The sequence below is a fragment of the Hyperolius riggenbachi genome, chromosome 10 (assembly GCF_040937935.1).
Source record: "Hyperolius riggenbachi isolate aHypRig1 chromosome 10, aHypRig1.pri, whole genome shotgun sequence".
NCBI classification, from domain to species: domain Eukaryota; kingdom Metazoa; phylum Chordata; class Amphibia; order Anura; family Hyperoliidae; genus Hyperolius; species Hyperolius riggenbachi.
Window position 1 is genome coordinate 71,420,402 of NC_090655.1, and position 18,304 is coordinate 71,438,705.

At 42.8% G+C, this 18,304-nt stretch overlaps 1 protein-coding gene across 4 annotated transcripts in view; it reads right to left on the reverse strand.

Annotated features, from left to right (window-relative positions):
- The window catches only part of LOC137533983 (solute carrier family 22 member 15-like), a 538,432-nt gene that overhangs the window by 37,765 nt on the left and 482,363 nt on the right, over positions 1-18,304 (reverse strand). For 3 of the 4 annotated variants that reach the window (XR_011024265.1, XR_011024264.1, XM_068255310.1), the window contains one exon: positions 17,059-17,211. Coding sequence is in view for 1 of the 4 variants with exons in the window: in XM_068255310.1 (XP_068111411.1) it covers positions 17,059-17,211 (153 nt within the window). In the remaining 3 variants the exon portion in view is untranslated. Of the gene's footprint in view, positions 1-17,058; positions 17,212-18,304 lie in introns of those variants that run through there. The other variant, XM_068255311.1, reaches the window with a different exon arrangement.

The following is an 18,304-nucleotide window of genomic DNA, read 5'->3' on the forward strand; positions in this document are numbered from 1 at the left end:
CAGAGATCACACACTAGAGGTCTGGCAGCATGTTATCCCTTTAACATGCCATGGAAGAGAAGAGGGACATGGGGAGGGAGGAGACCCACAGCACTGAATTAAACCACTGGACACAGGAGGACAAGCGCCAATGGGACAGGTGAGAGCCTCGCTGCTGGCCAGGGGGAGCACAGATGGGGGTGACCTGGGCAACAAAGCAGGAAGTTGCTCCACAGATCCTAAATCTGTGTGCAGGGTGTGGGCAGCCAATAGATCTATCTGATGGCAATCTATAAGTGTATGGCCACTTTTTACCTAGATGTTGCTCCTGCTACTTGCTCCATTCATAGAGTATTCATTCTGAAATCGGGGTCTGGCTTCCCAGCACCATCTATATTGGGTACACTCAGTTTCTGAACTACAGCTGCAGAATTTAAAAAGGGTTTTGAAAAATAACCAACAGAATTTTAGACTGGTCACCCTGAAAGCTGCATTGTATAATGGGTCTTACACGTTAAAGCCCTCTTGAATTTAAAATTCTGCAAACTCTTCACTGCCTTTAGTCAATTAAAAATCACTTGTGTAATTACTCAAAATATATTTCGATTTTTAATGAGAAGTATTGTGGGACCTGCACTATGTAGCCTGTCTGCATCTGTAAAGTGGGAGAATGGCAGTAAATCTTCTACAGAGTATCAGTCGTTCTATCTACTGTTCCATCTCTGTCCATAAGATAACTATCAATCCTCAGTGTCTCAATATAAATGTATTTGCTTCTGAACCAGCTCATCACAGAGGCAACAGAAGAACAGAGGAAAGGTGTTGGTTAAGGTGTGTACACAACTGTTATATGATGCCCGTCAGGAATTGGGACCAGATCCCCATGGGCAACATCGCTGGGCAGGCCAGTACAGATGCCTGCCAGCTGTGTAGCTGACAACTGTTTCTGTTGCTATGCGGGGGCACAACGGTGCAGTGCGAGAACCACTTCACTCGGTGGGTGGGGGAGCGGCGTATTCAAAGAAGTTGGCCGCCCATGGGGTAAGAAGACCTGCCGGGCAGATTGCTCACAAGTTGCAGGTCAGGGTTGCCGTGCACATGCTTGATAATCGGCTGAAGTGGTTGTTATCAGCCGGCTTTAGTCAAGCATTTCTTAAGCCTTAACTTTTTGCTGCTGAACTCTACCACATGTATATTTTACGTTATATGCAGAAGTACTGTCTGCTGATGGATTTTAGTTTTTACCCAGAAACAAAACACATTGTGTGGCTGATTTTAAGGTGAAACCCCTCCCACATTGGGATGTCATGACCATGGTTTTGACAGTTTGCTGTCTGTGAACCTCATTGCATTGTGGGAAATGGCTTTTTCCAACTGCCAAGCAAGCAGTATCTCCCTCTGTGCATATAACTCATATCACATACAGAATGTTCGTTACTGTATTTCAGAATGTAAATCAGGGAGAGGAAAGATATTACAATGGGCAACCACTGTCTAAATAATCTATAAATTAATATTGTAAAAAATAAGCAATTTTATTCATTATGCTATTTTCACTACAGCTCCTCTTTAATTCTCTCGTCTAGCATAGGCAGAGGAAAGAGATCAGTCAAGGAAACTGACTTGATTGTTGTATGACTGACATGCCCTGAACGGCGAGCTTTGGGAGCAGAATGGCATTACATATGCTGTGCTGTGTAATTTAATACTCATTTCCAGTATCAGGCCATTACATCTGACATAGCTCCAGTATGAAATATGCAAAGTCCATCATCCAGGAATACTCAACATACATCAAACACACCCCATAACAGCCTGAGGGTACTGAGGGATCACAAGAGATGCCGTTCCATTTCAAATCACTGAACTACCGGGCTGATGACCTCGTCCTTCCCCCAGAACTTCCCTATTCACTCTTGTGTTGAAAAATATCAGCAGAGCGGAAGGGACTTTGTATTACTTCTACGGCATAAAAGGTCAGATTCTGTAACGCATGACATTCTTACAATAAATGTGTATAGTGAGTTCCACTATAAACACGCCATTCTCTGCAAATGGTTGGGCATCCCAGGCCAGGTCACATTTACTCGATTTGCTAAGTACAATGCAGTTAACAACTGCTGAGCTAATAATATAATAATACAACATAGTTGTCTATCTTATGCAGACTTGCTATGGAGAGTTTAAAACCTACGAACAAATCAAATGGTAATTGAGGCAAGTGTAAAAGTTTGACCTTTCTGGTTAAGTCAGAATATAGTAACGCCCATTGGCCACATACTGCAGCTTGTGAAAGCCTTTCCTAACCAGCTAAGTGCCTTTCAGTTCTTGTTAAAAGATTTTTTTATGCCCATTCTTTCTTGCAGATCGCTTCTAATTAAGAGATATTCTTTGGCCTTCTGGCATGCACAGCAGGTTTAAGATCTACCCACACATTTACAATGTTTTTGTCAGTGGACTATGAAAGCCATTCTAAATCCTTAAAGGACAACTGAAGCAAGAGGGATAGCGGTGATCACCGCTGGCAGACTGTTGACAGATGGGAGCTACGTTACTCAAGCGGGGATGCACGCACACCAGCATGCGCAATCCTCTGCAAAACACTCCCCCAGGACTTGACGCCAATCGGCATTAGGCGGTCGCAAGGTGATTAAATAAGACTACTAAAAGGATTACCTGTTGTCAAAAGGAGTGAAGAATAGTACAAGGGTGGGTAAATGTGTGTGGTTGTGCGTGTGCTGGAGTTTGTCAGGGCTCCTGAGTTCAGACCAGAAAAAAAAACATCTTTGGGAGAAAGCTGCTGAGTGCAAAGAGCTGCTGCAATGATCAGGAAATCCTGAGATGAAGTCAAGTCCCTGCTTTAAGCTTGACCTTCTGAGACTTGTCCATCCAGGATCCTGCTTAGAACTGTAACTCCACTTGAATTTGCAGTTTTATTGGCTTTGCTGAAGAGAACAGGGATTGTGGAGGATTTTATGTGATTTTTCACCCAAGTTTCAGCTTGGGTTTGCTTTAAATTTGTTGTTTCAGAAGCACCCCTACGAATAAAATAATTATAAAAATAAAATATTGAAGAGTGGGCACTTACTATCCAGTTTAACACATAACCAACTCAGTGGAAATTAGACCCACTTTAGGTCATACAAGTGTCTAAAAATGATTAAGCAATCATAAAGAACTCTATCTAACATTAGCATTAAAACAACGTTAAAAAGCAATAAAATGATCATTTCTGAGCAATGCGTTTCAATTTCTTCACAATAGGCATCTCATGCCCAAGGGTCTAATTAACCCCACACAGCCCAAATTAGAAAGCAATATGGAAAGTATATTAAATAAAATAAATAATAATTACATTTTCTAATAAACAAGATGTACATAAAATATGTAACTCCAAATTTCAATAAACCTGTACTGGGATTCACTATTGTGGCTTCAAAATTCTCCTTATGGGAGAAGTTATTTTATTAAAGAGGAACGGTCATGAAAATCTTAAAGTTTAAAACACATACAAATAAGAAGTACATTTCTCCTAGAGTAAAATGAGCCATACATTACTTTTCGATGTTGCTGTCACTTACAGTAAGTAGTAGAAAACTGACATTACTAACAGGTTTTGGACTAGCCCATCTTCTCATAGGGGGGTTCTCAGGGTTTTCTTTATTTTTAAAAGCCTTTAGTGAATGGCAGTTGCTCCGTCCAGTGAGCAGTGAGAAGGCAAGCTGGCCAGCATCTTTGGATTAATCATTTTCAGGGAATGTCTTTATGGGGGATTGTCACAGAACAGCCGTGAGAAACGCGGGCGAATTCGAAGGAACCACGCAGTCCAATTTCTGATCGCTGTCTGGCTAAATTTGTGCAGCCATTACAGGAATCAGAACGGACATTCCTGGTTTTTTAACCATTTGCCGACCGCACGCTTATACCGTGCGTGGGCAAAGTGGCAGCTGCAGGACCAGCGACGCAGTATTGCGTCGCCAGCTGCAGCCTGATTAATCAGGAAGCAGCCGCTCGCACGAGCGGCTGCTTCCTGTCAATTCACGGCGGGGGACTCCGTGAATAGCCTGCGGGCCGCCGATGGCGGCTCGCAGGCTAAATGTAAACACAAGCGGAAATAATCCGCTTTGTTTACATTGTACGGCGCTGCCGTAAGGCAGATCGGCGATCCCCAGCCAATCAGCGGCCGGGGATCGCCGCCATGTGACAGGGGACAGCCTGTCACTGGCTGCACAGGACAGATAGCGTCCTGTGCAGCCCGGTTCACCAGGGGGGCCAGGTAGGAGAGGGAGGGGGAGGATTTCGCCGCGGAGGGGGCTTTGAGGTGCCCCCCCCCCCACCCGCAACACCCGGCAGGCAGGAGCGATCAGACCCCCCCAGCACATCATCCCCCTAGTGGGGAAAAAAAGGGGGGCGATCTGGTCACTCTGCCTGCACCCTAATCTGTGCTGGGGGCTGGACAGCCCACCCAGCACAAATCAGCTAAAACAGCGCTGGTCCTTAACCACTTAAGGACCACAGTCTTTTCGCCCCTTAAGGACCAGAGCCTTTTTCTCCATTCAGACCACTGCAGCTTTCACGGTTTATTGCTCGGTCATACAACCTACCACCTAAAGGAATTTTACCTCCTTTTCTTGTCACTAATACAGCTTTCTTTTGCTGCTATTTGATTGCTGCTGCGAGTTTTACTTTTTATTATATTCATCAAAAAAGACATGAATTTTGGCAAAAAAATGACTTTTTTAACTTGCTGTGCTGACATTTTTCAAATAAAGTAAAATTTCCTATACATTTGAGCACGAAAGTTATTCTGCTACATGTCTTTGATAAAAAAAAAAATTCAGTGTATATTTATTGGATTGGGTAAAAGTTATAGCGTTTACAAACTATGGTGCCAAAAGTGAATTTTCCCATTTTCAAGCATCTCTGACTTTTCTGCGCACCTGTCAGGTTTCATGAGGGGCTAAAATTCCAGGATAGTACAAATACCCCCCAAATGACCCCATTTTGGAAAGAAGACATCCCAAAGTATTCAGTGAGAGGCATGGTGAGTTCATAGAAGATTTTATTTTTTGTCACAAGTTAGCGGAAAATGACACTTTCTGACAAAAAAAAGAAAAAAAAAAAGTTTCCATTTCTTCTAACTTGCGACAAAAAAAAATGAAATCTGGCACGGACTCACTATGCTCCTCTCTGAATACCTTGAAGTGTCTACTTTCCAAAATGGGGTCATTTGTGGGGTGTGTTCACTGTCCTGGCATTTTGGGGGGTGCCTAATTGTAAGCACCCCTGTAAAGCCTAAAGATGCTCATTGGACTTTTGGCCCCTTAGCGCAGTTAGGCTGCAAAAAAGTGCCACACATGTGGTATTGCCGTACTCAGGAGAAATAGTATAATGTGTTTTGGGGTGTATTTTTACACATACCCATGCTGGGTGGGAGAAATATCTCCGTAAATGACAATTGTTTTATTTTTTTTACACACAATTGTCTATTTATAGAGATATTTCTCCCACTCAGCATGGGTATGTGGAAAAATACACCCCAAAACACATTATACTACTTCTCCTGAGTACGGCGATACCACATGTGTGGCACTTTTTTGCACCCTAACTGCGCTAAGGGGCCCAAAGTTCAATGAGTACCTTTATGATTTCACAGGTCATTTTGAGAAATTTCGTTTCAAGACTACTCCTCACGGTTTAGGGCCCCTAAAATGCCAGGACAGTATAGGAACCCCACAAATTACCCCATTTTAGAAAGAAGACACCCCAAGGTATTCCGTTAGGAGGATGGTGAGTTCATAGAAGATTTTTTTTTTTGTCACAAGTTAGCGGAAATTGATTTTAATTGTTTTTTTTCACAAAGTGTCATTTTCCGCTAACTTGTGACAAAAAATAAAATCTTCTATGAACTCACCATACTCTTAACGGAATACCTTGGGGTGTCTTCTTTCTAAAATGGGGTCATTTGTGGGGTTCCTATACTGCCCTGGCATTTTAGGGGCCCTAAACCGTGAGGAGTAGTCTTAAAACCAAATGTCGCAAAATGACCTGTGAAATCCTAAAGGTACTCATTGGACTTTGGGCCTCTTAGCGCACTTAAGGTGCAAAAAAGTGCCACACATGTGGTACCGCCGTACTCAGGAGAAGTAGTATAATGTGTTTTGGGGTGTATTTTTACACATACCCATGCTGGGTGGGAGAAATATCTCTGTAAATGACAATTATTTGATTTTTTTTTACACACAATTGTCCTTTTACAGAGAGATTTCTCCCACCCAGCATAGGTATGTGTAAAAATACACCCCAAAACACAATATACTACTTCTTCTGAGTACGGCGATACCACGTGTGACACTTTTTTGCAACCTAGGTGCGCTAAGGGGCCCAACGTCCTATTCACAGGTCATTTTGAGGCATTTGGATTCTAGACTACTGTTCACGGTTTAGGGCCCCTAAAATGCCAGGGCAGTATAGGAACCCCACAAGTGACCCTATTTTAGAAAGAAGACACCCCAAGGTATTCCGTTAAGAGTATGGTGAGTTCATAGAAGATTTTATTTTTTGTCACAAGTTAGCGGAAAATGACACTTTGTGAAATAAAAAAACAATACATATCAATTTCCGCTAACTTGTGACAAAAAATAAAATCTTCTATGAACTCATCATACACCTAACAGAATACCTTGGGGTGTCTTCTTTCTAAAATGGGGTCACTTGTGGGGTTCCTATACTGCCCTGGCATTTTAGGGGCCCTAAACCGTGAGGAGTAGTCTTGAACCCAAATGTCTCAAAATGACCTGTGAAATCCTAAAGGTACTCATTGGACTTTGGGCCCCTTAGCACAGTTAGGCTGCAAAAAAGTGTCACACATGTGGTATCGCCGTAGGTATGTGTAAAAATACACCCCAAAACACAATATACTACTTCTTCTGAGTACGGCGATACCACATGTGTGACACTTTTTTGCAACCTAGGTGCGCTAAGGGGCCCAACGTCCTATTCACAGGTCATATTGAGGCATTTGTTTTCTAGACTACTCCTCACGGTTTAGGGCCCCTAAAATGCCAGGGCAGTATAGGAACCCCACAAGTGACCCCATTTTAGAAAGAAGACACCCCAAGGTATTCCGTTAGGGGTATGGTGAGTTTATAGAAGATTTTATTTTTTGTCACGAGTTAGTGAAAAATGACACTTTGTGAAAAAAAACAATAAAAATCCAATTTCCGCTAACTTTTGACAAAAAATAAAATCTTCTATGAACTCATCATACACCTAACAGAATACCTTGGGGTGTCTTCTTTCTAAAATTGGGTCACTTGTGGGGTTCCTATACTGCCCTGGCATTTTACGGGCCCAAAACTGTGAGTAGTCTGGAAACCAAATTTCTCAAAATGACTGTTCAGGGGTATAAGCATCTGCAAATTTTGATGACAGGTGGTCTATGAGGGGCCGAATTTTGTGGAACCGGTCATAAGCAGGGTGGCCTCTTAGATGACAGGATGTTTTGGGCCTGATCTGATGGATAGGAGTGCTAGGGGGGTGACAGGAGGTGATTGATGGGTGTCTCAGGGGGCGGTTAGAGGGGAAAATAGATGCAATCAATGCACTGGGGAGGTGATCGGAAGGGGGTCTGAGGGGGATCTGAGGGTTTGGCCGAGTGATCAGGAGCCCACACAGGGCAAATTAGGGCCTGATCTGATGGGTAGGTGTGCTAGGGGGTGACAGGAGGTGATTGATGGGTGTCTCAAGGTGTGATTAGAGGGGGGAAATAGATGCAAGCAATGCACTAGCGAGGTGATCAGGGCTGGGGTCTGAGGACGTTCTGAGGTGTGGGCGGGTGATTGGGTGCCCGCAAGGGGCAGATTAGGGTCTAATCTGATGGGTAACCGTGACAGGTGGTGATGGGGGGTGATTGATGGGTAATTAGTGGGTGTTTAGAGGAGAGAAGAGATGTAAACACTGCACTTGGGAGGTGATCTGATGTCGGATCTGCGGGCGATCTATTGATGTGGGTGGGTGATCAGATTGCCCGCAAGGGGCAGGTTAGGGGCTGATTGATGGGTGGCAGTGACAGGGGGTGATTGATGGGTGGCAGTGACAGGGGGTGATTGATAGGTGATTGACAGGTGATCAGTGGTTTATTACAGGGAATAACAGATGTAAATATTGCACTGGCGAATTGATAAGGGGGGGTCTAAGGGCAATCTGAGCGTGTGGGCGGGTGATTGGATGCCCGCAAGGGGCAGATTAGGGTCTAATCTGATGGGTAACAGTGACAGGTGGTGATAGGGGGTGATTGATGGGTAATTAGTGGGTGTTTAGAGGAGAGAAGAGATGTAAACACTGCACTTGGGAGGTGATCTGATGTCGGATCTGCGGGCGATCTATTGGTGTGGGTGGGTGATCAGATTGCCCGCAAGGGGCAGGTTAGGGGCTAATTGATGGGTGGCAGTGACAGGGGGTGATTGATGGGTGGCAGTGACAGGGGGTGATTGATAGGTGATTGACAGGTGATCAGTGGGTTATTACAGGGAATAACAGATGTAAATATTGCACTGGCGAATTGATAAGGGGGGGTCTGAGGGCAATCTGAGCGTGTGGGCGGGTGATTGGGTGCCCGCAAGGGGCAGATTAGGGTCTAATCTGATGGGTAACAGTGACAGGTGGTGATAGGGGGTGATTGATGGGTAATTAGTGGGTGTTTAGAGGAGAGAAGAGATGTAAACACTGCACTTGGGAGGTGATCTGATGTCGGATCTGCGGGCGATCTATTGGTGTGGGTGGGTGATCAGATTGCCCGCAAGGGGCAGGTTAGGGGCTGATTGATGGGTAGCAGTGACAGGGGGTGATTGATGGGTGATTGACGGGTGATTGACAGGTGATCAGGGGGGATAGATGCATACAGTACACGGGGGGGGGGGTCTGGGGGGGGTCTGGGGAGAATCTGAGGGGTGGGGGGGTGATCAGGAGGGGGCAGTGGGCAGGGGGGGGATAAAAAAAAATAGCGTTGACAGATAGTGACAGGGAGTGATTGATGGGTGATTAGGGGGGTGACTGGGTGCAAACAGTGGTCTGGGGGGTGGGCAGGGGGGGGGGGGGTCTGAGGGGTGCTGTGGGCGATCAGGGGGCAGGGGGGGGGGGGAAATCAGTGTGCTTGGGTGCAGACTAGGGTGGCTGCAGCCTGCCCTGGTGGTCCCTCGGACACTGGGACCACCAGGGCAGGAGGCAGCCAGTATAATAGGCTTTGTATACATTACAAAGCCTATTATACATATGTGCAGCGGCGATCCGGGTGCTAGTAACCCGCCGGCGCTTCTGAACGGCCGGCGGGTTACTACGAGCGGTGGGCGGAGCGAGTCCCCGGCGGCTGATCGCGTCACGAATGACGCGATCGCCGCATAGCCACTCCCGCAGCCGCCCCCGCCGATGGGCGTATTGCGGTCGTTTGGGCCCGGACTTTGCCGCCGCCCATCGGCTGGGGGCGGTCCTCAAGTGGTTAAGGGGGGGTAAAGGGTGGGTCCTCAAGTGGTTAAAATACAAATTTTTCTCCTCTGCCCCTAATTTAGGTGCAGGATGTCTTTTGAGTTGTTAATTAGCTTAGACATATTCCCTGTGGAAGGCAGAATAACATGGAGGCATCAATTCCCTTTTCTGTTCTGGGAACCAGGTGACACCTAGCTGATCTCATGTAGATGTTAATTAACCAAAGGGTGATAAGGAGGCCTAGGTTCAGCCAGGCAGGCTACGAATCCCCGGGAGGTCTGGACACCTTCCTCCCTGGTAAGGATCAAAGGGAAGCCAGCTGCTAGCAGCTAGCACACATCCTGAATAACTGAAGATCATAGCATAATCCATAACTTCCCAGATCTGTCATATTTCTGGGGTTCCTGAGATGGCAGCTTCGCCAAACGTGGGGAAAGTGTAGCATGAGTCCCGGTGCTGGTTCTGAGGAAGTTTCAGAATATTCTGAGGTAAAGACTGCCAGTTAGGCAGTTTGAAAGTGCCCTGATGATACCACAGGGGTCCCACCCCTCATGTCTGGTATCAGGGCGCTGGGTAAATCGAGACAGACCTGAAAATGGTAATAAATCTGCCCTGACCTGTACGGTTCTGTGAGATAGAGCCCATATGGTTAGATATGATTTCTGGTCCCCAGGCCAAGGGGAGGGCTCATCTCATCTTCTAAGGGTGTGTGTGGCTCCCCGCCCTCACTCCCTCCTACTGAATCAGGGGCATAAGAATGGCAGAGGACCCAAACTCAGTGTCCTCCACCCTGAAACATCATCCTGATTTCATCTGTGCCAGCTTGAGGATATGCTGGCATCCACCTGGTCTGAACTCTGAACTTTGATTGAAACCAAGAACTTTACAAGTTTTCCCACAACAGGACATCTTTCCAGGAACTAAATATTTTTTTCTCCCCTTTATTTTCATACTGTGTTATCTCATGTCTCAATAATTGTTGATTTTAATAATTTTCTGTATATATTAATTATTTATATTGCTTTCAATAAACCGACGCTATCATCAGTTGTTATTCCAGCTACCCTATTATTCAGCATACACAGAAACTGATCCCCGGTCTCTGAAGAGACGCTACTATTGTTGATATCTAGACAGAATACAGCGTGTTTTAACCGTTTTATTTGCAGGTCGAGAAATAGCCAGTTAGTGAGTTCCCCTGTCTCAGAAAACAGAGGTGGTGGCAGATACCCTGAAATAGTGTGTAAAGTTGTAATTACCGTACCTCACAGGCTCCCTTCTGGTTTGTCTGCGGCCAATTCCCAACGGTTCCTACGCATTGACTGCGACCAGAGTTCGCACGATCCGTGCGCTGGCACAGTTTGGAAGGCATTTCGCAGTCTGACCACTAGGGCTCCTGTGACAGGGATTCTCAGCATGGCCTTTATTCTTTATAGAGATGGACTAGCCCAAAATCTGTCGGTAATGTCAGATTTCTACTACCTACTGCAAGTGACAGCAACTTAGGAGAAAAGCAATTTATGGCACATTTTACTATGGGAGAAATTTACTTTTTATTTGTAGATAAAGAGATTGAAGATCGGCACTAGATGCAGCTGGCAGCCTAGGCAGGGTTAAGTGATACACCTACTGTGCCACCAGAAAACAGCAATAGTTGTAACTTCAATAGAGTGAAAAGATCTGGGCACCAGTAGTGTTGCAATACCACTTGTTTATTTCATCCCCACCCGACAAAACATACAGCAGGGCTAAGTCTTGACGCTGACCCTTGCGCTGTGTCAGTCAGAAAGGTCTGCCAGTCACTTCTCAAAGAACCTTTCTGACTGACACAGCGCAAGGGTCAGCGTCAAGACTTAGCCCTGCTGTATGTTTTGTCGGGTGGGGATGAAATAAACAAGTGGTATTGAAACACTACTGGTGCCCGGATCTTTTCACTCTATTGAAGTTACAACTTTTTATTTGTATGTGTTTTAAATTTTAAGATTTTTGCGATGGTTCCTCTTTAAACATATTTTGCTAAAGGTGCTGTAGAATATTATACAGACAGGTCAGTAAATGTGTATTGTAATAAGTTTGTCTGAGTTGATATATTGTTTTTTAATATTGCATGTGGGGTTGATGTGGCTGATGTGGCTCTGTAAAATGTAAAGCTATAGGCTAGCTATACGCCAGCAGTTCTGGATGCAAGCCTGGCTTCCAGGGGCCTAAGGAGAAAACTTGCATATTCAGAAGCGGAGCATTGTGGGTAACCACAGATGTTCACTTAAAGCTGAATTATTGTAAATTCCTTCTGTTTTAAGAAGGCAAACCTACCTAACCTTTAATAGTAGAGAAACACTATGCACTGGTGCTGTAGAAATGCAAACCAAGGATGATTTTCTTGGAAAGACATTGTAATCTGGGGAAAAAAGTGATGCAATGATGTCCAAGCGTTAGCCCCCATAGTAGGTCAGTGTGACAAGTGACCAATTCCTGCTCAATAGACAAACGGTACAGTCACGCTGAAAGACTTCCAGTCTATGCCTAATGAAAAGAGTGAGCTATTCTGTGTACAGGTGTTGCAAGATTCCTATTTAGATATTGATGGGAAGGAGGTCTTCCTTCTCCATGTGTGCCCCCAAAACCACAGGAAGGCAAGACAGGAAGTAACATCAGCACCAACAAATGTTCTGCATTCTATTTGGTAGATAAGTAAACAGGATGGCGTCTCTGCATGAAATGGTAAGGATTCTGCTAAATGGGAATTTGGTAAAGCTACTTGGCATGTTATTTGAATACATATATAAAATATTTCATATATATATATATATATATATATATATATATATATATATATATATATATATATATATATATATATATATATATATATATATATATATATATATATATATATATATATATATATATTGCAAGTATAAAATAGTGACCTTTAATCATAATGCGAGAGTCATCCAGAAACAGGGGTGCAGCTAAGGTTTTGGTGGTCCCAAACAGCCCATGATTTTGGGTAGAAAAGGAGCGAAAAGTAAGCATGCCCCCACAACCGAAGAAAGCGGCACGCGGAGCACAACACAGAAGTGGGCGTGATGTGGGCGGGGCCAAATACTAGCGAAATACAGGTAGTCCCCGGTTAACAAATGAGATAGACTGTAGGTCCATTCTTAAAGAGACACTGAAGCGGAAAAAATATATGATATAATGAATTGGTTGTGTAGTACAGATAATTACTAGAACAGTAGTAGCAAAGAAAATATTCTCATATTTTTATTTTCAGTTAGTTTGGTCATGTATAAATCGTTGGTTATTATGATAAAAAATGTCAGTTAAATATATCATATAGGAGACACACACAGTGATATTTGAGAAGTGAAATGAAGTTTATTGGATTTACAGAAAGTGTGCAAAAATTGTTTAAACAAAATTAGGCAGGTGCATAAATGTGGGCACCACCAAAAAGAAATGAAATCAATATTTAGCAGATCCTCCTTTTGCAGAAATTACAGCCTCTAAACGCTTCCTACAGGTTCCAGTGAGAGTCTGGATTTTGCTTGAAGGCATTTTGGACCATTCCTCTTTACAACACATCTCTAGTTCATTCAGGTTTGTTGGCTTCCAAGCATGGACAGCTCTCTTTAACTCACACCACAGATTTTCAATTATATTCAGGTATGGGGACCTTAGATGGCCATTCCAGACTGTTGTACTTGTTCCTCTGCATGAATGCCTTAGTGGATTTTTTCAGCTTTGTCACTGATTACTGGACATTGGTCTACAGAATCTGCTGATACTGAGTGGAATCCATGCATCCTTTAAATTTGACAAGATTCCCAGTCCCTGCATTGACTACACAGCCCCACAGCATGATGGAACCATCACCATATTTTAATGTAGGTAGCAGGGTTTTTTCTTGGAATGCAGTGTTCTTTTTCCTCCATGAATAACGCCCCTTGTTATGCCCAAATAACTCACTTTTAGTTTCATCAGTCCACAGCACCTTATTCCAAAATTAAGCTGGTTGTCCAAATATGCTTTAGAATATCTCAAGTGGCTCTGTTTGTGCTGTGGGTGGAGAAAAGGCTTCCTCTGCATCACTCTCGCATACAGAATCTCCTTGTGTAAAGTGCGTCCAATGGTTGAACGATGAACAGTGACTTAATCTGCAGCAAGATGATGTTGTAGGTCTTGGTCTGTTGGTTGACTGACTGTTCGCACCATTCGTCGCTTCTGTTTATCCGAGATTTTTTTTGGTCTCTTTTGATCCTTAACTTGAACTGAGCCTGTGGTCTTCCATCTCCTCAATATGTTCCTAACTGTGGAAACAGACAGCTGATATCTCTCAGACAGCTTTCTGTATCCTTTCCCTAAACCATGATGGTGAACAATCTTTGTCTTCAGGTAATTTGAGAGTTGTTTTGAGACCCCCATGTTGCTACTCTTTAAAGAAAATTAAGAGGAGGGAAACTTACAATTGACCCCATAAATACTCTCTCATAATTGGATTCACCTATGTATGTAGGTCAGGGGTCACTGAGCTTACCAAGCTAATTTGAATTCCAATAATTCTAAAGGTTTTGGAATCAATAAAATGACAACAGTGCCCAAATTTATGCACTTGCCTAATTTTATTTAAACAATTATTGCGCACTTTCTGTAAATCCAATAAACTTCGTTTCATGTCCCAAATATCACTGTGTGTGTCTCCTATATGATATATTTAACTGACATTTTTTATCTTAACAACCAACGATTTATACAGGAAAATCATGACGAATAACAAGGTTGCCCAAACTTTCACATCCCACTGTATACGCGAATATGTTTATCTCACCATGTCACATGTCGCTTCAGAGTCAAGTTCAGTTGCCACTGAGCATGGTATATATAGTTTTCTTGGATGTAAGTGCTCCCTTCAAAGTCTTTAATTACTTTAATTATTTGACTTTGTGCCTCTAATACAACTTATTCTCTCTCTAAACATCTTATTTCTGATAAAATTATAGAGTAGTCAGTTTTATATAAACATCCATAGGTGCGCAAATAGGATGTTTATGTACGTCCATATTGCAGGTGGTGGTTAAACCAAGGAGGCAACTGTTGCCATGGTTTCCAGCAAGTTAACTAGAATTTTAAATCAACTGCAGCTGGGCGTTAATAATTAATGGTATTAAGTTACAAAAATGGCATGTATAGCGACGACATGTTTCTAATATCCTTCCTAAGGTTATTAAAACACGTCTGCTTGGAGTTAGCTTCAATGTAACAAAGTGATTTTCAAAATATACACAACTCTCATGCATATGATAAAGTAGAAACCCTACTCGCCAAAATTGTCATACACCAACACTACTACACCATAACCCTTCCAACTCAGCCGCTAACTAACAGTACGGCAATTCTTCAACCAAAACCTAAATCAATTCAAGCATTAAGAATTATGGTGACCCAAAATAATATATATATATATATATAATCTATTGATTAACTAGACCAAGTCCCACCTATTTCTCTCTCTCTCCACACCCCTTCAAAATATATTTAATGGACAAACTGGACACGGGACTCTACAAAGTGGAAAGAGCACCAACATTCTATGCTACGTGGTCTTTATCCAATAAGTCCTATAATACTCAACCACAGTTGAAAGTGTTCATGTTGCCATGTTGCCCTCTATACTTATATCCTGGTACCTAACAGGAAAACTAACAGACAGTCTAGGTGCACTAGTCATTGACTGACACCATGTACTTTCCAGTACACTTGACTAGACTAATATTTACTTCCTACAGTGTCGGTATTTTTGATTGCCAAATAGTAATGGCACGAACTGTTCGTAGGGGAACAGCAGCGACCATTCACAAAGTTTGCATATGCCTTATGTTAAAGTTTGGGATGAAAACAAACTTCATGTAATGCTTGCCCTTTCTCCTACAGTTTGTGTCATCACTATTGCCAAAGTATCCATTTCAACTCTCTGCACATTTTCTGCCTACCCTTGAAGACAGAAAAACTACTACAGCATCTCAACCTACATAGATATGAGGGTAGTGCCTACCAGGCCTCCTGATTCTATGGCCATACTCCCCTCTCATAATCCTTGTATCTTGGATAAACTCCTCACCTTGGCGTTAGCTCACTTGATACCTAGCTGGACATTGCTAGATCTTATGTTTTAATTGAAAGATCCTATTTGCATCTCCTGCTCTTTGTGAACCAGATAAGTAAATGCCCAAGTTAAGCACCTTGTGATCATTAAGCACCAGTCCAGCCTTTTTACCCACTTTATAGACCTGTTTTGTTTCATATTGCATTTCACGTGCCGTTACTCTTTGCCTATAAAGCCTAGCTCATGTTTATTATGTATAACTCAATAAAAGCATTTAGAGGCAAAATCTTAAAAATAATGGTAATTAAGTGATAAAGAGCTACAACTAAACAATACATAAATCTCGTAATTAATGTGATTAATTACATTAAATGACATTTAATTACAAGGACCACTATCACAAAAAATTGTAAAATACATGTAAACACATACAAATAAGAAGTATGTTTCTTGCAGTAAATAGGCTTTAAATTACTTTTCTCCTATATTGCTGTCGCTTACAGTAGTTAGTAGAAATCTGAAGGAAATGAACGTTTTTTGACTAGTCCATCTCTTTATGGGGAATTCTCAGTGAGGATGAGCTCCGGATAAAATCCGAATAAGTTTAATTTGGATTTCATCCCCCTAATTAGTGTAGCTGAGCGGATGTGTTCAGGGGGGTTAAACTTACCCAGCAGCCTTTTTCAACCCGTCCCACGGTGTGTCGCAAGCCACGGACACGTGACTACAAACACTTCCTCCTTCGGGGCTGAAGAAGGAAGCGTAGTAGTCACGTGATGTGGCTTGGAACGCAGTGCGGGATGCGGCGTGGGTCGAGGTGCTGGGTAAGTTTAAATCCCCCCCGCACACACTAATTAGGAGGAAAAAATCTGAATGAAACTCATTCGGATTTCATCCGAAGTTGATCCGGAGGTCATCACTGATTCTCAGTATTTAATTTATTCTTTACAAAAGCACTCCCTGAGAAGGATCTATACCAAGATGCAGGCCGCCCCTCCCCCCCTGCACGCACACTATTCTGGCAGTTGGACTGAGCAACCACCGTTCACGAAGTGCTTTTAAAAATAAAGAAAACCCTGAGAATTGCCCGTGAGAGGTTGGGTTAGTCCCAAACCGGTCAGTTCTGTCAGATTTCTACTACCTACTGTAAGTGAAAGCAACATAGGAGAAAAGTAACTTTACAGCACATTTTACTCCGGCAGAAATGTAATTTTCAATTAAAAGCTTTCATGTATTAAATTTTACAATTTTCCGTGATAGTGTTCCTTTAAGCACGTAATATTGATTTGGCCAAAACAAGAAACAAATACCTTCAAGAATAAAGTGCAGGAAACAGAACTATGTAGGTAAGTGTGAATGCAGACTATAGAGCCTGCTTTGTTAGAGATGTAGGCTCACCAGGCTTTATAGGAGAATTACACAATTGACACTACCTACATGTCAAGCCGTCATGATAATGTACCGTTTCCTTCCATCCGCTGATGCCTTACCTTGTTTAACAATTGGTATGCAGGAGACTGTAGGTCTTCAATGCACTCTGCAATTGGCTTATTAAGTGTTTCTGGCAGTAACAAACTCAGGATCCCCGCTGATATGCCGCTGATTCCAAATGCCATGAATGGCATTGATGGATTAAGAGATTTCTGGAATGGAAATTACAAAAAAAAAAAGAGACATTGAAGTCAGATGACATCATGCGTACCAGCACAGAGGTTCGCTTTCATTAACCAAGTAAGCCACCTGCAGAGCTATCACAACCCCCCCCCCCCCCAAAAAAAATGTTAAATATTAAGAACCGTTGTAGTAAGAGAAGCGGTCAAATGCACAGGCAGTATACGGGCTCATAAAGCTTCAGCTTATATATTTCTGGCTGAAGTCTGCACTGTGGGAAAACTTAAAGGGAAATTGAAGTGAAAATAAAAACTTATGACATAATGATTTGTATGTGTAGTACAGATGAGAAATAGAACATTAGTAGCACAGATATGAGCCTCATATTGTTTCCAGTACATGAAGAGTTATATTCAGTTAAGTTGTTCAGTTTAGTTAAAAGACGACTATCGCGAAAAAAGTAGGCAGTTAATATCTGACAGAGCCGAGAGGTTTTAGGCCCGTCCATCTCCTCATGGGGGATTCTCAGGGTTTTCTTTGTTTTCATTTCCTTAACAGCAGTTGCAAACTGACAAAATAGTGTGCAAGTGAGTAGGGAGGATGGCTGGCATCTTACTATTTTGGCAGTTAAACTGCTGTTCAGGAAATGCTGTTGAAAACAAAGAAAACCCTGAGAATCCCTCATGAGGAGATGTACTGACCCAAAACCTGTCGGTTCTGTCAGATTTTTACTGCCTACTTTTTTTTTGCGATAGTGGTCCTTTAAGATCAGTTAAGTTGTTATCTATGTAAGAGCTTCTCTGAGCTCTGCGACGCAATGTGGGTCAGCTACAGTGCTGTTTTCTGAAGCACTTATTTCAATCTGTCTCTCACGGTTTCTTGTTTGTTTAAGGTTTTACTAACAGAAATGTAAAAAAGGGTCTGTACTACACATACAATTCATTATAAATAAACAATATCATATGTGGGGTTTTTTTTCGCTTCAGTGTCACTTTAAACTTTGCTGCTCTCTTACTTTCAAATCCTTCTATTTCTGGTCATCACTTTCTGAATCCTTCTTATGAATGCCATTTGTATTTTGTTTTGTTTTGTTGGTTGCCAAGGCTACAATACAATAGAGGTAAC